At 54.2% G+C, this 17,387-nt stretch overlaps 1 protein-coding gene across 3 annotated transcripts; it reads left to right on the top strand.

The window, feature by feature from the left end:
- The first annotated feature begins 1,155 nt into the window (after positions 1 to 1,155).
- ELAVL3 (ELAV like RNA binding protein 3) lies at positions 1,156 to 16,429 on the top strand. 3 transcript variants are annotated; one of them, XM_024556948.4, is made up of 7 exons: positions 1,156 to 1,552; positions 7,622 to 7,838; positions 8,108 to 8,211; positions 11,546 to 11,699; positions 11,868 to 12,093; positions 12,860 to 12,898; positions 14,453 to 16,429. In XM_024556948.4, exons 1-7 carry the CDS (start codon positions 1,544 to 1,546, stop codon positions 14,802 to 14,804), a joined length of 1,101 nt encoding a protein of 366 aa, XP_024412716.2. In that variant the 5' UTR covers positions 1,156 to 1,543; the 3' UTR covers positions 14,805 to 16,429. The 3 variants fall into 3 exon arrangements, with proteins under 3 accessions (XP_024412716.2, XP_045048436.1, XP_045048435.1); XM_045192501.3 differs by having other exon boundaries at positions 7,619 to 7,838; positions 14,474 to 16,429; XM_045192500.3 differs by having other exon boundaries at positions 7,619 to 7,838.
- Positions 16,430 to 17,387: the final 958 nt, after the last annotated feature.

Genomic DNA, 17,387 nt, shown 5'->3' with positions numbered 1-17,387 from the left:
TCAGCAGCCACGTTGCCCTGGCAAACCCTAGAGGGACACCGCCCAGACAGTGCAGGCCACTATGATTGGCCTGCCTTCTCCGTCAGCGTGTCATCGTACTCTGCTGCGCGGGTTCTTATTGGTTCAATCTCGAGGGCGTCCTCCCACAGTTCATTCTCGCGAGGGCTGTCCGTGATTGGTCAAAATAGGCTCTCCTCACCGGGTTTGATGGCACCCTCCGATAGTCTGGAGCCTAGTAGGGCGTCAGGGACGAAGATAGAGTGGGAGCTGTGACTCTCAGGTTTAGGGGTTCCTGGTCCCCTTGCCCCAGCATCCTCAACAAGGCTGTCAGGCCGCTGTCTGTGGTGCTGAAGCCTCGAAGTTGTTCGCCTTAGTGGCTCTAAAGGCCGCCCCGACGTAAACGTGAGCCAAAGGTCGATGCACCACCTTCTATTGCAGACTCTGCAGGCGGACTAATCATGAGCCCGGAAAGCCAGTATATTTACAGGACAGATATGCCCACCCCAAGTTTAAAGTGCCCGAGAAGGCCCAGTGGTTTCCTGGGGCTGCAGGGCACCAGCGGGGTTTGCTTAGAATCCTAAACCCCAAACCTCTTTACCGCCTCTGTAACAGTGCCGAGTGTTCCCGAACTGTGGGATGCCAGTCCCCAGCTTTTGGATTCTAGGGAGAACTAGTCCACGGGGTTCCAGTTCCTTCTTCAGTCAGGCTAGGTCCCCAGCCATCTCCACTTTCCTCTCTAAGCCAAACCTGGGGAGCCAGGCCCTTGCTCATTTAAGTCTTGGATCCTGGTCCCTTTCCAGTTTTCTTGGTTGACTGCACTTCCTGATGGTTGTACAATCGGAGGAGAGCCCTCCCTGTCTTCCAGCTAGAAAGCCCTCCTGAAAAGGGACGCCAGGGCAGGAAGCGGAGTCCTCGGGGTCGAAGGGGTCCGAATCTGGCGACACAAGTCCCCAGGAAGCTAGTCTGGCCCAGCGCGCGCTCGCTTCCACCTGCCGCGCCGTCGGGCGCCGCGAGGAGGTGGAGCTCTGTTGTTGCAGCCAATGAGCGGCCGCGGCGCTGGCAGCCGCTGATATAAAGGGCTGGGGGCGGCGGCTGCGCGGCCCAGATCGCGGAGCGCGCTGCGCGGGCCGGAGGGTGGGAGGGAGGGCGGGCGAGGGGAGAGGACTGAGCACCCGGAACTGGACAGGCCGGGCTGAGGGACAGCAGCGAAAGGCAGAGCGCCGCGATCTCCGTTGGGAAGCGCAAACTCCCCGGGCCCCGCGGGGCCGTGCAGGGGGCGTTCTCAGTCCCGCGCCCGGTCCCTCTTTTCATCCTCTGCCGCCCGCAGACTATCCGGGGCTCGGTTATCCGCGCGCCCGCGCGCCCCCGGGCTCGGGCCCGTCTCTGGCCCTCGAGGGAGCTGCCGCCTTCACCGACACGTTTGCAGCGGCCGCGCCTGAGGCCGCCCGGGTAGGACTCGGGCGTAAGCAGCGAGTTCCCCCTAAGGAGTGCACGACCCTCAGAGCCGCCCTCAACACGGACCGCGCCCGCCGGGCACACAAGAATGGTCACTGTAGGTATTCCCCTGTCGCTAAGAGGGAATCTGGTCGGGTGGTCGGGAAGGGGTTAGGCACAGGTTCCGCGGAGATGGAAGGGGGGGGGTAGGACCAGGCCTAGCTAGGCCCAGGTTGGGGGTGGGGGGCGAGTAGGACCGAGCCTCCGGGCCTGATAGTGCACAGGGCTTCGCCCAGTGCTGAGGACGCTTAGAGTTTGGCCTGAGAGGCCTTAGGGAGCGAAGCTGCAATTCGGGTGGCATCCTAACGACGCCAAGGGGGCTGGATTGCCCCCCTCAAGCAGGCTGAATGGGGGAGGTGCCGCCGCGGCGGAGGATACCTCCTCCATCCAGGCCCGGACCCCGCAGGCCGCCTAGGCAAACGCAGGGCCCCAATCACTGATACTGGGCCAGGACAAGGCGGCAAGGCGTCCCTGAGAGACCCATGGAGCGGGTGGCGTCGGATCGCGCGCCCGGGCCTCGGCCGCGCCCGGGATCCGGGCGTCTCGTCCTCAAGCCAGTCGACCTTGCGGCAAGCGGGGAGGGGAGAGGAGGGGGCGCGCCCGGAGGCCCCGCGGGCCCGCCGCCGCCGCCGCGTCTCTTTGTTTCTCAGCGCTTCTTCGCGGGCCGTAGCATCGCGCGGGCGCCTAGGGCTGCGGGGAGGGGGGAGGGGAGGGCCCACGGCGCAGGGGCTTCCCAGCGGCTGGGCCCTCGCGTCCTGGGGGATGGGGTAAGTGACTAAGACAGGCCCCCTAGGCCAGTCCAAGAGCCCCACCCCACCAAGGCTCTGGGCCGCGGGGTGACCTTGAGCGCGCCTGCCTGCCCGCGCTACTCGCCCCACTCCCCGTGCTTTCAGCAGCCACGGAGCTGGTCAGCTCCCCAGCACACGGCCACGCCCGACTTGGCCCCGCCCCGCCCCGCCCATCTAGGCCCCGCCCTCATGGCCCCGGGGGCCCGGCCTCGCCCGAGCCCTCGGATTTCCACTAGGCAGCCTAGGCGTCTCCCGGGGGCGGGGCTGGCCAGTTCTAGCCCCACCCCGGCTCCTCCCCCGCCCCAGCCGAGCTACTCTGCTCCCCGCGCCGCCGTGCGTCCTTTGTCTGGTCCCGGCGCCCGGGCCTCCTTCTTCTGCTCTTCCAGTCTCTTGGTTCTCTGTGTGTATGTCTCTGTGCATTGTGTCTCTTTCTGAGCCTTTTTCGAGTCTTGATGAGCACAGTGGGTGGGGGATGCTCAGCACTCCTTCCTGGGCCCTGGGACCCGCCCACCTGGCTCTGAGGAATGAGGCCCTAGAGGCCACATTTTTCCTGCTGTGTGACCTCAGGCCAACTCCTTCCCATCTCTGAGCTTCACACTGCCCACCCAGGTCCAGGAACATGATTGTGGCTTCTTGAGGGCCCTCAGAACCGCTACATCTATTCCTCTGATCTGTTTCCTCATTTGAAAAAGGGGAAGATGCACAAAGAGGAAAGGGTGTGGTCAGAGGTCACAGGAGGGCCTTGGAGGCTTGATTACTCCAATGGAGGGCACCCAGGCCGAGAACCCCCCATGGGGACAGACTGGGAGGAAGTAGGGGGATAAATTGAGATGGTGAGAGCCCTGCATGGAGGAAGATGGGCACAGAAGTGAGAGGCTCAGTTAGCACCACGTGGTGGTTCAGCCTTACCATGCATAGCCTCTCAATGCCCTATTGTCACCGGTATCCAGACATCTGTCACTGTGACTGGGGCCCCAGGGTACAGCTGGGGACCAAGTGGATCAGATACTGGAGGGTCTACACAGTGAGTGACCATAGGTATGTTTACTCAAAATTCATATGCCAGCTGTATGCAGTGGTGCAAAAGAGTTGGAGAAAGATTAAGAGAGGAGGAAATAAAGAGTGGTTCAGAGGGGAAAAATAAACAGAGGGGGAAAGAGAGAAATGAGGGGAAGAAAGAGAGAAACAAAAAGAGGAAGAGCTGCAGAGTGGGAGGGAAGGTTCCATTGCTCCCAGTCAGCATCTGCCTTTCCTTCCAAGGTCCTCTGCCCCACTAACTTCACCCCTCCATCCCTAGCCTGGGACAGCTTTCAAAGTCCCCGTGATCCCCATGTCATCCCAGGCCACCCATTTGCTATGGACTGGATCGGGGTGGGTGTGACCTCCACCAATCTGATCCCCATTATCGGCTTAGACGGCTCAGCCATGGAGGAAATACAGGCTACGCTGATCCCACTAAGCCCTGGCACAGATGGGAGGGAGATGGGGTGGTGGTGAGATTCACAGGCTGAAGCTCAGGATCCCAGGTAGAAAACCCCCAGTCAACTTTTAACCTCCTCCAAGTAGAGGACAGCATTTGGGATGGGGGAGCCTGTAACCCAGTAGGGTTTGGAGTTGTCTGATCAGCAGTCAAACCCTGACTGCATCGCCACCGCCTCACCCAGTCACCCTAGGCAAGTCACAGGTCCCTCTGTCCCTTAGTTTCTCCATCTGAGAAATCGAGAAGGTATCTCCAGCTTTCTGTGTGGTTGTGGGAAGTCAGTGAAAACTGCACATTCTCAGTGCCTGGCACACAGTAAGCATTCTAAAGCTGGAACCTGGTATGTCCTAAAACAGGGCTGTGTACTGCTGAATGCTTGTCGGGCTCCCGTAGCAGACATTATCAACTGATCAAAGAACTGTCTCACCTGGGCAGCCTGGGCAGGAATTCAGAATCCATCTCCATACATGGGCGACCTCTGTTCCTTTAGTGGAGGAACAGAGGCCCAGAGAGGCAATGTGAGCGTCAGAGAACACATAGTGAGGAGGGAGGGAGGCCAGCAGCTCATATGGTAGCACCCAGTAAATATTTGTTGAATGAGTAGTAAACTCAACCAACATAGTGGGTTTGTATGAGTGATGCCAGGTTTGGCATAGAGTGGGTGCTCAGCTTCAGTTTACCGTTTTTATTTTTACTATTATTGGCTTTTTCATTAGGCAAGTGGGCTCTGGAGTCCAAACTCTGCATTTGAATTTTTGGTCTATCACTTGCCTGCTGCCCTACCTCATACAAATCCTACCCTTCACTGACACCCAATTTCCTCACCTGTTAAATGGAGAAAAGAGCCCCGAAGATTCAACATTTGGAGATTTGCCTGGAAATTCTCACATAAAGAACTTTGTCTGGCATACAACAGGCACTCAGTAAATGGCCATGTTATTAATAAAGTATTAATACCATGGAGACAGGATGCAGATCTGTGGAGTGTGTGTTACTGCTTCCCTGCAGGTGCCTGTGGCAGGCATTGCTAATCAACCCAGCATGTGTTCCTTTTCAGCCCGGATATGGCTTCAAAATAATTCTCCAGGCAGCCAATCTCAGCCTACTGGAGATGTAGAGGAGTTGAGCCTCTGTGCTATCCTTTTAATAGGAATAAATGGAAAGGAAGGAGCAGACCAAAGAAGAGCTAAGATTATCCCTGAAGACACACAGCTATAAGGGGCAGAGCTGCCCCAGTGCATTGGTCACAGTCGTTAAAAATAGATAGCTCTGAAGTCCAAGTCAAACAGGTTTGAAATGGAGTCCCCCATTTATATCCCTCCACACCTCTGAGCCCAGTTTCCTCCCTTATAAAATGGATAATGTGTTGCTGTCTTTCAAAATTGTAGGTTTTTTAAAGGTTTTTATTGATTAATTTTAGGGGCAAGAGAGAGACAGAGAGAACCATCAACTTGTTGTTCCACTTAGTTAGGCATTCATTGGTTGATTGTTTATGTGCCCTGACCAGGCATCAAACCTGCAACCTTGGTGTATCAGGACAACACTAACCAACTGAGCTACCTGGCCAGGGCCTCAAAGTTGTTGAGAGAAATGAGTGGCGTGACACCTTGAAGCACATCACCCAATGCCTAACACATGGGTAGATGCTCAATGGAGTGGGACAATTAGTAATAGCAGGATGATGAGGCAAGGATGGTGGGTGTGACAAACCTGTTTCCACTTCTTGTGGTTGTACCCATGGCAGACATGGCTAAGTGATCCCAGAATGCTTTCTGGCTGCACTGTGGCTTTAGATCCTTCCCAGGCCACTATGACAGTAATTTGAAGCTTGCAGCCAAGTGGAGCAGAGGCCCAGAAGCGTTAAGTAGCATACCTGAGGAAATAGAGCTGGGAATGTTAGAACTGACACTAGGCTGGCAGGAGAAGTTGAAAATACAGACTCTGGATCAGAAAAGCTCATGTGCAAACCTCTGTTCCACCATGTATAGGCTGCATAGTCTCCGGTGATTTTCCAAACATCACTGAATCTCACTTTCTTTATCTGTTGTTTTAGCTCGTGCTGCCATAAAAACATACCATAAACCAGGTGGCTTAAACAACACACATTTATTTCTCCTAGTTCCGGAGGCTGGGAATCCAAGTTCAAGGTGCTGGTTGATTCAGTTCCTGGTGAGAGCTCACCTCCTGGTTTGCAGACAGCTGTCAACTTTCTGTGTCTTCACATGGTGGAGAGAGAGATGCTCTCTCTCCTGTCCCTTTGAACAGGGTACAGATTCCATTCATGAGGGTTCCACCTTCCTGACCTCACTGCCTCCCGATGTCCTCACCTCCAAATACCATCACTGTGGGGGTTAGGGTTTCAACATATGAATTGGGGTGGGGGGGCACGAGCATTTAGTCTCCAACATCTGCTAAGCAGAGGGAATAAAACCCTCCTCTTTTTAAGGCTGTTACGAATAAGAAAAGAAATTGCCTGTAGAGGGCTTTGCTCTGTGCCTAACATATAGGGCACACTATTTGGGAACAACTGTGGTATTGCATTCTGGATCGGGGTGGCTGAGATTATGTGTACCTACTGACTCTCTACAATTCTGTGGCCACAGCAGACATTGCTAATAAATCAGTGGTCTTCCCTACTGAAACTGGACGTGGCTTCAGATCTTTCTTAATTCATCCCTCTTCGAAGACCCTACCAATCGATTTGAGTTTTCAGGTGAGGGCAACCTATTCACCAACGATGTCCTGAGACAAGACCTAATGAAATGCTGGCTACTTCCCCTTCCCATGCTCATGACGGACGACACTAGTTGGTCCAGCACTGTTTCCCTTCCGCACCAGATGTGGCTTTAAAATCCTTCTTGATGTGGCCCTTAGATATAAAATAGATGTAGAATGTATTTGCAACTGTTAAGAGAATAGATATTAAAGTTCTCATCGCAAGAAAAAATGTTTGTAGTTATGTATGGTAATGGATGTTAACTAGACTTATTGCAGTGATCATTTTGGAATATATACAAACGTCGAATCATTATGTTGTATGCCTGAAACTAATATAAATATGTCCATTGTATCTCTATTTAAGAAATAGATCTAGGAAAATAACATTGAATAAAATTCAACATCTGTTATTTTTAAAAATTATATCAGGTTAGGATACTAGGAATAAAATTAAACATTCTTAACCTGATAAAGGCCATTTACAAAAAACTTAGAGTGAAGATCATATTTATCTGTGAAATGTCTAAGGCATTTCCTTTAAATTAGTAATAAGGAAGGCACTATTACATTGTAGCCCCTGCACTAAGACAAGAAAAGTAAATAACAGGTATAGACTGGAGATAAAGAAAACTGTCCTTATTTGCAGATGTTATGTTACACTTAAGAAAAAAAAAACTTAGTGGAAAAACTGAGAGTAAATACCTAGTGGGAAATTTGTACATGAAATGTTAACACATTTGGGACAGGAATTGCCTTTGGTGGGAGGAAGGAAGTACATGGGGAGGGAGGAACTTGAGAGAGGGCTTGAAATCTAATAAAAATGTTATATTTCTTATTCTGAAGACAAAGATGTCTATTATTAATATGAAAATACACAAGTTGTTTTTTGAAAAAACAAGCAAACATACACAAAAGGGCATATATGGCATTTATGTATGGAATTTTTCACAGTAAAATTATATGTTAAGTGCTTTGCTCAGTGCTCAAAGAGTGGAAGGGATTATTAGAATAATACGTTGTCCTCTCCCCATCTTCAAACCCGTGTCAGACATGACTGGTCCAACACCACCAAGCCCCTCCTTACTCCCCTGGTCCCCTGGGGACTGGGCCGTGAGCGGGTGTGGCCTGTTGTCTCCAGCAGATACTCGGGGCCATGGAGTCTCAGGTGGCAGGGGGCCCGGCCGGCCCGGCCCTGCCCAATGGGCCACTCCTTGGTACAAACGGAGCCACTGATGACAGCAAAACCAACCTCATCGTCAACTACCTGCCCCAGAACATGACCCAGGATGAGTTCAAGAGTCTCTTTGGCAGCATTGGTGACATTGAGTCCTGCAAGTTGGTTCGGGACAAGATCACAGGTGGGGCTTCTGGCAGGTGGGGAGGTGGGGAACAGAGGCGATAGCCTCAGTAGTACAAGTGTAATGGGGCCAGGTGGGACTCTGGAGGTTTCTGAGGTGTGATTGGGAGAAAGGCATGGCTCGAGGTGAGTTGTCTCAGGGGTAATGGGACAGGTGAAACTCTTGCCTGGGGTCTAAGGTGTTCTGGGGGTGGTCAGCCTCTCGCGCCTGGGTCAGGGAAGATACTGGCAGGTCCAGGGAGGTAGATCATTGTCTGGTCCTTCCCACAGGGCAGAGCCTCGGCTATGGGTTTGTGAACTACTCTGACCCCAATGACGCAGACAAAGCCATCAACACCCTCAACGGCCTCAAACTGCAGACAAAGACCATCAAGGTTGGTGCCCTTGCTCTCTTGTGCTGCTTGCCTCCCCCAACCCCCGCATTAGTACCCATTCTGACTGTCCCCACCAGGGGCACCCCCTTCATGCCATCCATCCCTCCCCATGGTTTATCCCCTAAGGGGTCTAAATCTCTCCCCAAGGCTTCCTGGCTGGCCAGTCTGGGGGCCAATGGCTTTGCCTTTCTGAACTTCAGTTTTCTCACTTGTCAGTGGGGAGACTATTAGCCTCCACACAAACTGGCATGAGGAGAGTGACCAGGGCCCTATGGCAGCCCCCTCCCTGCCTTTGTTATGGAAATGGGGGAGGGGCGGGGCCCCATCTGCCATCTGGAGCCTAATTAGTGTCTAGGAGGGTGGGCTTATGGGTGGGCCACTCCCCGACCTTTATGCAATGCCCCTCCCTCCACAACCTCCTCTCTCAGCAGCTGCAGCTGGGACCCTGGGAGCCCATGTTCCCTAGGGTTGGGATTGCCATGGAAACCCCCCTCTAGGTTTGCCTGGAGTGTCTGGACTCCACCCCACAATTCTGCTCCTGAACCCTGAGGGAAGGTGGGCTAGAGAGGCACCCATTTGACTCTCAGTTCACCATGGGAACAGAGGTATAGGAATCTTTTCCTCTCCCTGGGGTGGGAATGAGGTCATGACTTGATGGGTCTCTCGTGGCCAACTAGACCCAGAAACCCCCAAGCATGAGGGTGGACCCCAGTGATGAACTGTAAGACCCTGTGTGTGTGGGTATGACACTAGGCTGCGAAACAGTGTTTGTTGGACACCGTGCCTATGTAAGTGGCTGTCGTCACATAGGTCGAGCTATTACAGACTTCGGGTGTGTTACTGTGTTTGTGGGACGTGCTGTCTATTTGGCAGGTATTTGTCACACACTGTGACTCCAGCTGTGACCGGGTGGGGCTTCGCGGGTATGTCTGGCTGTGGCAGGGTGTTCGTGTGTCACAGTAAAGTTGTGCGGTATGTCTACCCGGGCCCCATGCAGGGTGGAGCGTGTGTGATGTTGTGGGCTTGTGGCAGTTTGGCGTGTGCAAGCAGCTCTCACTGTAATTGTATAAGATCCTCAGAGTTGCCATGAACGTGGCCAAGGCCTTGTGTTACGCTCTCGCTTCGGTAGCCACCATGACTGTGCATATAGCACACTGTGGCCGTGGTGTGTGTGTGTGTGTGTGTGTGTGTGTGTGTCTGCTGGGGGGCGGGGTGGGGGCTGTGTTGTATGGTCAGGCCTGACTCGGTGTTCCAACAGATCTGCCCAAAATATTTCCAGCCGCCCATTGTGTGCCAGGCATTTCCTGGTGTGGAGGGGAGAGACCCCGGTTAGCGCACATCATGGAGGAACAGGAAAGCTCCCTGAACACCTCCTCTGTTTCTCAGATGACCCCCGACTGAAGACACCCACCCAGGAGCTTAGACCCCCCCTCTTCCAGTCACCTCCAACTTCAACCCAAGAAGCCCTCACCCCTCAAAGCTCCTAGACCTCTACGGAAGAGTGGAAATTGTGAAGGACATTGCCGTGATTTTTAATTATCATTACAGAAATAATAGCCGCTGATGTGTTTTCTTTTTTTCCTGGTGTGCACAATGGCATTAATTAGAACTCCCCCACCCTCTCCCTGAGCACCCTCCCCCTGATCCACCCCAGCTCAATTTATTCATTTTGTTAGTTTTTTAATTAGTTATTGCTAATGAAGTAACATGCCCTCACAACTCACAGCTGCAAACAAAAGCCAGACCCTTCACAGTGACCCCTATCTACCTAGAGGTTAATTTAGAAGAAATAGGAAATAGAGGGGAGAGGACCTCATGACACCCCTTGCCCCGCCAGCTATAGGTCACCCTGTTAGCACTTGGGGGGCGGACCCTTCAGTCCGTGTTTCCAGGACATTGATACACACAATGAGAGGGGGGTCACACAACACTCGCTGCTCTATAAATGGACTTTTTCTTTCCTCCACTTTACAATACTCACCACTGTTCCGGGGAAATCAATATCCACGTCCACCATTTTTTAAACAGCTGCAGAGAGTTCCATTGTTGGGCTGGGCCATAATTAATGACATGATTCGAATGATCGTACTAAAACATGACTAATTCTAGGAGAAATATTTTGAAAGAGAGTAGCGGGGGTAGGGCTCAGGATCCGACTCAGATGGAAGAGGACAGGGAGGACATTTCAACTGAGACCTGGAGAAGAAAAAAGGGGAAGAGGATTCCAGGCAGCAGGAACAGCTAGCACAAAGGCCCGGAGGCAGGACCCGGTGCTTGGGAAACAAGGAGGAGGCCTGTGTGATTGCAACAGAGTGATCAAGGGGGAAGTAGGTGGAGATGAGTACCGGGGACGATGCGGCAGGTGGTATATGGCCTGGTGGACCATGGGAAGGACTTGAACTTTGAAGAAAGTGGGAACTGTGGATGGTTCTGAGCAGAGGAGGGATGTGACCTGGCTCAGATGTTCACAGGCGCCCTCTGGCTGCTGTGGTGGGAACAGCCTCGAGAGGTGAGGTTGGGAGGGAGGACCAGGGCAGAAGGCTACTGTACTGGTCAGGGTTAGCAATGGTGGGTACTAGGCCAGAGTGGGGAGACAAAAGTGGGAGGATGTATTCAAGTTCTGGATAATGAGGAAGGTAGAGCCAACAGGACTGATGGTAGACTGGATATCAGTGTGAAAGTCAGAGAGGGGTCAAGGACAACTGAGGCTGGGTCCTGAGCGCTCAGGAGAACAGAGCTGCCATTACTGAGTAGGAGCAAGTTGGAGGAAGCCAGAAGCCAGATGCCTCTGTGCTGAGGGTGACCCCCATGAAACCCCCTTCTGAGGTGCCCGGAGGCAGGTGTCACCTAGGTAGAGAGCTCAGGGACCAGGTTCACGCTGGGAAAGGACATTTGGGAGCTGTCAGGGTTGAGCAGGTGGCTAAAGACCTGAATGACTCTCAGGGACCCAGTGTAGTTGGGAAAAGAAGGGGCCAGTGTCCCAGGCTCACTTTCTGAAGGCATGGGACACATCAATGCTGATGGGATGTCCAGCATGAGAGCATGAGCTAGGGACACAGAGTCCCTGAGGTCTTCAGGGAGACATGTAAACCAGGGGTGTGGCTCCTTTGACCTCAAGTGACAAGTCCTCCATCACTCTGTGCAGGCAGGGCCCCAGTCATGTCCTCTCCCCCAGGCCCTGGTCGGCCGCAAACGTGGTGACCACTCAAGAGATATTCGTTGAGGGAATAGATAAAGCATTTCTGTGACTCAGTGGTGGTTCGTATGTGGCCTCTCACTCCTCATGTGCAAAATGGGTGTTCCCCTCACACACATCCGCCTGACCCTCCCCCAGGTGTCCTATGCCAGACCCAGCTCTGCATCCATCCGGGATGCCAACCTGTATGTCAGCGGGCTCCCCAAAACCATGAGCCAGAAGGAAATGGAGCAGCTCTTCTCCCAGTATGGTCGCATCATCACTTCCCGAATCCTGGTGGACCAGGTCACAGGTCAGACCATGGGGGTGGGGAGAGCATGCACCTGGCGGGGGCACTGGGTGGAGGCATCTTGGTGGGACCAAAATGGAGAAATGGGAAATGGCAGGGCAAAACTCGGGGGAACAGGAGGGGATCGCCTGGGAGGAGGCAGGGTCCTCATGCCACCCTCTCTCCTGGCAGGTGTGTCTCGGGGTGTGGGGTTCATCCGATTTGACAAGAGGATTGAGGCCGAGGAAGCCATCAAAGGACTGAATGGGCAGAAGCCGCTGGGTGCAGCCGAGCCCATCACGGTCAAGTTTGCCAACAACCCGAGTCAGAAGACAGGGCAGGCCCTGCTTACTCACCTTTACCAGTCATCGGCCCGGCGCTATGCAGGCCCCCTGCACCATCAGACACAACGCTTCCGGTAAGCCCCCTGCTACCCCTAGCCCTGGATACCCCAGACCCCCAGGCCTGAGGCCCAAGGCTTGCAGCCGCCCTCTCTGAGCCCCATTCCCTCAGGGAAGAGGGACACTAGCACAGGCTCACATGCCGGGGTCACTGAGGGCAGCAGAGGGCAAACATGGGCTTCTGTCAGGTGCTGAGGCCAGGCCCTTGTATACAGCAGGTGTTCGGTATGTGCAGGGCACTGTGAGTGAGTGGCATTATCAGCGTTTAGAATCACCCGATCAGGTCCGCTCTGACTGCCCCTTTCTCTGGCACATGACTCCAGTTGTCTGCCTCAGCTTCCTCATGCAGATTTCACGAGTGCTCACTGCGTGCCAGGCACACTCATTTATCCTGCACCATCACCATGAGAATGCGGTTTGTCTTGTCCTCATCTGACAGATGGGGACCCAGAAGCTCAGAGGGGCCTTATCACTTGCCCAGCCCAGCCACTGTGGTGAAGAGACTCAGACCCTTCCTTCTGGGGACCTGAGTCCAGCAGGGTGGGGGCAGGCAAGTGGGGCTGGACAGCCCGGAGAGGGAGGATGAGGGCGTGGCAGGGCTGGCGAGAGGCGGTGCTGGAGTGCCCACGCTCCGTGCCAGGCAGTGTCCAGCCGAGCGGGCAGCGGGGGCAGGGCTGGCACTGCTGGCCTACAGGGTGGGGGCAGGGAGGGCAGGCTGGCTGGCCTGCATCACAGCCGGGATGTGCCTGGAGGCCACCAGTGACCACCCTTTCTACTCCACAGGCTGGACAATTTACTCAACATGGCCTACGGAGTCAAGAGGTAACAGTGCCCCCACCCCACTGCCCCTGGCCCCTTGCTGTCCCTCCTCAGACCCTTACCCTGACAGATACCCCCTCCACCTTGCCCCTGGGATGGCCAGTTTAGCCATGTCTGCCCCTGTCAAGGAGTCCATTAAGAGATTTGCGGGCTGTGGAGACTAGTAAATGCCTACAAAGAGCTACTGTGGAATTTGAGCCCAGGAGCCCTGTCCACGACCTCTCTGTGGCCTCTCCAGCCCAGTGGAAGGCGGGCAGTGTTGCCCGGGCCACAGCCATGCCCCTGGTTCCCGTGTTAAGCCTGAGTTCCACCTGCCACTGTTGGCGATCCTTACTGAGCGTCACAGACTGCCCCACTCTGCCCTGTGGTCGGGGATGAACCTCGAGGCCTCCGCGACATTGTCCACATCCCGGGCCCTGTGAAGGTCCGAGTGTATTGAATCATGAGCTGTGGAGCGCAGGCTGAGTGCCAGCTGCTTGGCTTGTGACTGGGTACCCAGCGTGGCCCAGCCAGACTGGGTTCCTCACGGAGATGGAATGACATTGAGCACAGTACTTGCCACATAGTGAGCGCCCAATAAAAGGTAGCTGCTCTTATGATTATTGTTACTGTTATTAATTAACTCAGTCTAGTGGGAAAGGAGACAGATAAATGAACAGTGATGAGGATGGAGAAGTGGGCAGAAGGGGTGATGGGGGCCCAGAAGAGGCCGACCCATCTGAGGCAGCAGAGTGCAAGCGGAGCTCCTGACAGCAGGAGCAGCCCATGCAAAGGCCTAGAGGAGGGAGTGAGCAGTTAATCCCGAGCCCACCCATCTGAGTGGAGCCATGTGCCTACTGTGTACTGGGAGCTGTTCTGGGCTGGGGCACCACAGAAAACAAAAGCTTTTAGAGAAGAGGGAGCCGACTGTAAGTACATGATTTAAATAGGAAAAGCCCAGAGAGAGGGGTAGAGGGAGGAGGTGACCCCCTTATGGGTCAGAGGAGGTGTTCAATTGTGCTTAGTCCTGAATAACAGGAGGGAGATGCTTAAATGGCTACACTCACATCTGGACTCCCAGCGCTGCCCTTCTGGGGTGGCCCTCCAGGCTCATGGCCAGGTAGCCAATAGGACAAAGGGGACAGCATGGCTGAGGGCAGCGTCAGGATGGAGTCAGAGAGGGTAAGAGCAGGAGTTGGAGGGGAAGATGTACCAAGGGAAGGGGGTAGCCAGGGGTGTGGGGAAGTAGTCAGGGTCAACAGAGCTAAGGACCAAATAGAGCCAAAGGTCATGGGGCCAGGGTGTAATTTGGGGCTTAGGGCAGGATCATGGGTGCGGGCCTAATGTTCAGGGATGGTCAGAGGTCAGGAGAAGGTCATGGCGAAGACTGGGGGCTGGTGTCCCAGAGCCAGTGGGGCTGAAGGTGGGATTACAGATGGAGGACACAGCAGGGTCAGGGCAAGAGTCGCAAGGACAAGGCATGATCAGAGGTCATGGAGGTATCAGGGGTCACAGGATCACGGGATTGTCGGGGGCATGCCGGGGGTCAGGGCAGAGCCCGCGTGACCCCCAAAGTAGTCCCCTGTCGCTCATCGCCAGGTTCTCGCCCATCGCCATCGACGGCATGAGCGGCCTGGCGGGCGTGGGCCTGTCGGGGGGTGCGACGGGTGCTGGCTGGTGCATCTTCGTGTACAACCTGTCACCGGAGGCGGACGAGAGTGTGCTGTGGCAGCTGTTCGGGCCATTTGGGGCAGTCACCAACGTCAAGGTCATCCGCGACTTCACCACCAACAAGTGTAAGGGCTTCGGCTTTGTCACCATGACCAACTACGACGAGGCAGCCATGGCCATTGCCAGCCTCAACGGCTACCGCCTGGGCGAGCGTGTGCTGCAGGTGTCCTTCAAGACCAGCAAACAGCACAAGGCCTGAGCCACTGCCGCCCTCCCTACCCTCCCCGGGCAGCAGAGAGAGAGAGAAAGAGAGAGAGAGAGAGAGAAAGAAGGGGCCCGAGAGAGACAGCACAGGCAGACCACGAACGGCACGAGGCCCCGCACCCCTGCGGAAGCCACAGGGTGAGCACTCGGGCTGGGAGGGTCTGCAGGCAATGGGGGGTGCCTGGGGGTCCCCCACCCCGTCCTCCTGCCCCTACCCCAGGCTGGGCTGTTCACTCTCTCGTCTTGGTTTTGTTCATGGCGATGGTTTTTGTTTCTTTTTTCGGCTAAAAAGAAAGCAGAGATGTGCCCCTATCCAACCCTCAACCACCCTCCATGGGATGGCTTTGGGGGGGTGCTGGTGGTTTCCTCCAGGCCTCCCCAGTGCTGAGGTGAGCCTAAGTGGGGGAGGAAACAGGTTTAAAAATCCCCAACAAAGCAAAACGTGAGAGGGGTGTGGGCATCCCTGGCCCAGAGCCCCTTGGTGGATTGTGAGGAGCAGGGTGAGGGGCTGGAAACAGAAACAAAATGAAAAAAAAAGGGGGGGGTGGGAGGGGAAGAAAAACTCTATTTTTGTAAAAAGGGAAAAAGACCTCGTGGAGAATTTTTACTGGGGATTCTTGAACTTGAAAAAAAAAACAAAAAAAGACAAAAAAAAAGAAATATTTTGACAGGCTATGTTTACCAACTGGGGCAAAGACAGGGAGCAGGGCTTGGGGGCTGGTGGGCTGTGGGGCCACAGAGACACACCCCGCAGGGGCACACAGCAGTGCTAACAGACCCAGAGACACTACCTGGACACATTTAGGAATCATCCAAACTCAGACACGTAGTAGACAAACACGTGGGTAAAACATAGAATACTGGTATGGGGCCGTGTAAACATGGTAGCAATTGAACACGGAAGTGGACAAATGTAGCCACAGGCGGACGTAGACCATGGCACATGTAGACATGCAAACATGCAAATATTTCCAGGCACACGCATGGATACATGAAAGTGGAAACAGACGCTTGGAGACACAAATCTAGACACTTGTTCACAGAGAAGCAGAGACACAACACGCAGATGCCCGCAGCATCCCTCAGGCCCAGGCAAGAGGCCCCAGTCCGATTCCTCCAGCCAGGCCAGCCCGGCCCCTGTCCCAGTTCTCAGCCCCACTCAACCCTGCCCTGGGTTCTCTGCAGAGCTCTCTTCTGGCTCATCCGTGGTCCATGCCACCCATGAACACAGGCGTGAACACGCAGCGTCCATGCATCCAGACACACAATACCTCGTTCACTTTTGGCATCATGGTGGGCGGGAAGCAGCACCCTCCAACACTTGAGGCCAAAGGACCCCCGTCCCTAGGGCTGAGCCTACCCTGGGCCCAGGCCCTGGCCCATGAGGCTGAGGGGGAGGCCGGGCCCTGAGTCTCCCCCAACCCAGGGCCTCCTCACCAGGCCCAGGGTGGATGGGCCCCGGGGCCCAGCCCCATATTTCCTTCCCATCCACTCGTCACCCTCTTTCAGTTTGTTGGGTTTTTCCGTCTTTCCAGATGAGTGTGGGCAGTGGACGCAGCCCCCATTCTGAGCCCCAGCCCTGGCTTCTGTCTGGACTTTCCAGCCCCCTAGTTTTCATTCTTTGTTAACAAAAAACTCCAACAGAAGCCAAAGGCCAGAGCCCTTGCAGCCCCCCACCCCCACAGTGGGCCCAGTAAGAACTGAAAATTACTAACCCCGATTTTAAATTCAGTTGACCTTCCTCCGGTGTCCCTGCTTTGGTGTCTGGCTATGGCCCCATCTGACTGCCCAGCTCTCTCTCCCCCACCCCTCCCCGGTGTTTGTTATTAAACGTCTGTGGAGCTTCTGCTGCAAGGAACAAAAGGAAAAAAAATCAAAAAAGCAACAAAAAAACAAACAGAAGAGGAAAAAAAGCGACAAAAAAAGGAAGAAAAAAAAAAACAGAAGAGATTTAAAAAAAAAAAAAAAACAGGAAAAAAAAACCAGACATAAACTGGCACCAGTTAACTTTCTTGTACTTTTTTGCCGAATTTAGCTTCTTGTAGTTTTAACTTATTGCTATGTTAACTATTTATTCTTGTTGCCCTGTAAGGACATTTGTGTATATTTCTGTTCCTTCATCCAGTTTGCAAGTTTAAAGGGACCACGATGTTCTCTTTGTTTCTTTAAGTTTTGCTGAGACGTGGTTATGCCTAATTTATTTATAAAAGGGGAAGTGGAATCATTAAAGTAATAATTATTAATAACAGTAACGGTAGCGGAGTGGCACCAGGGGGGCATGTGCGCTCTTTGGGGCAGTCCTCCACGTGGCCAGCGACGCCCGGTCTCAATGGGATTATTTTTGCTCGTCTTGAGAATTTTTTCAGTCCTATTTAGCTGGTGAAAACCCTAGCTTGTTCTTGATACACGAACCTATTTATTCTTGTGGTTTTTAAGTCCTCCCCATCTCCCCACTCCCCTCCAGCAGGGCAGGACCCCCAGTGGTCCCTCCCTCTCCCTCTGTTTCTCGGGGCTTTCTCCCCTCTGCCGTCCTTGCACGCGGGGACTCGCGGGCAGCGTGCCGGGGGCATCTGTGAGC

Source organism: Desmodus rotundus, chromosome 9 (genome assembly GCF_022682495.2).
Source record: "Desmodus rotundus isolate HL8 chromosome 9, HLdesRot8A.1, whole genome shotgun sequence".
In the NCBI taxonomy this organism is placed as follows: Eukaryota; Metazoa; Chordata; class Mammalia; order Chiroptera; family Phyllostomidae; genus Desmodus; species Desmodus rotundus.
The sequence above is the reverse complement of the archived record's forward strand: the minus strand, read 5'-3'. Positions and strand labels throughout refer to the sequence as shown.

Excerpts from the sequence above, each read along its gene's own strand:
- ELAVL3 (XM_045192500.3), top strand. Across the intron at positions 8,212-11,545 it reads TGCAGACAAAGACCATCAAG|GTGTCCTATGCCAGACCCAG; the intron begins GTTGGTGCCCTT and ends ACCCTCCCCCAG. Across the intron at positions 12,094-12,859 it reads CATCAGACACAACGCTTCCG|GCTGGACAATTTACTCAACA; the intron begins GTAAGCCCCCTG and ends TCTACTCCACAG.